The sequence below is a fragment of the Musa acuminata genome, chromosome BXJ3-7, assembly GCF_036884655.1.
Source record: "Musa acuminata AAA Group cultivar baxijiao chromosome BXJ3-7, Cavendish_Baxijiao_AAA, whole genome shotgun sequence".
Lineage (NCBI taxonomy): Eukaryota > Viridiplantae > Streptophyta > Magnoliopsida > Zingiberales > Musaceae > Musa > Musa acuminata.
Window position 1 is genome coordinate 40725001 of NC_088355.1, and position 648 is coordinate 40725648.

At 52.3% G+C, this 648-nt stretch overlaps 1 protein-coding gene across 2 annotated transcripts in view; it reads right to left on the minus strand.

Annotated features, from left to right (window-relative positions):
• The window catches only part of LOC135642560 (uncharacterized), a 12397-nt gene extending 11749 nt beyond the window's left edge, over window positions 1-648 (minus strand). For both annotated transcript variants that reach the window (XM_065158812.1, XM_065158813.1), the window contains exon 1: window positions 200-648. In XM_065158812.1, coding sequence (XP_065014884.1) covers window positions 200-320 — 121 coding nt within the window. In that variant the 5' untranslated portion in view covers window positions 321-648. The remainder of the gene's footprint in view (window positions 1-199) is intronic.

Below are 648 nucleotides of genomic sequence, written 5' to 3' on the forward strand. Positions count from 1 at the left end.
AAAAAAAAGAAAAAAAGAAGAAAATTAAACTAAAATGTAGTGCAAGTCATGGTAAACGTGCAGAATGAACCAGAATCAATCAAACTGCTCTTGAAGAACACTGAACAGCAGTTGGAGCATCAGAGGAAGCAATCGATAGAGATCGGCCTAAACAACTTTAAGAAATTCATGTGAAAAAGTGGAAGGGGGCGATACATACAGGACATGAGGTAGGAGAGACCGAAGACGCATATGAGGAGCAACACCACCCGCTTCTTGGCCTCCTCCGCCAAGTCCCGTACCGTCTGCCTTCCCGTGCTCATCCCCCTTCCTCCCTCCATCCGATGCGATGGGATCGCCACGCAATTTCGGGCAACCACGGGATCAAAACCCTCCGATCGGACCTCTTTCTCTCCCGCACCCCCCCCCGCCCCCCCCCGCCTCCCGGGGCGATCGAAGAAAGACAAAGAATTAGGGCTCAAAAAAGAGAACGGCGGCGATCGGACTCCACATACGAGTAGAACTGTCTACACTAAGCAGTTGTTCAACAACCTTTCGAAGCCGAGGCCGAAGACGAAGCCTCTCTCTCTCTCTCTCTCCGCCCCTCCCTCTTCGGCTCTTCTTCCTATTCGATTCGCCTCTCGACTCCGCAGAGGGTGCGGTGAGCCT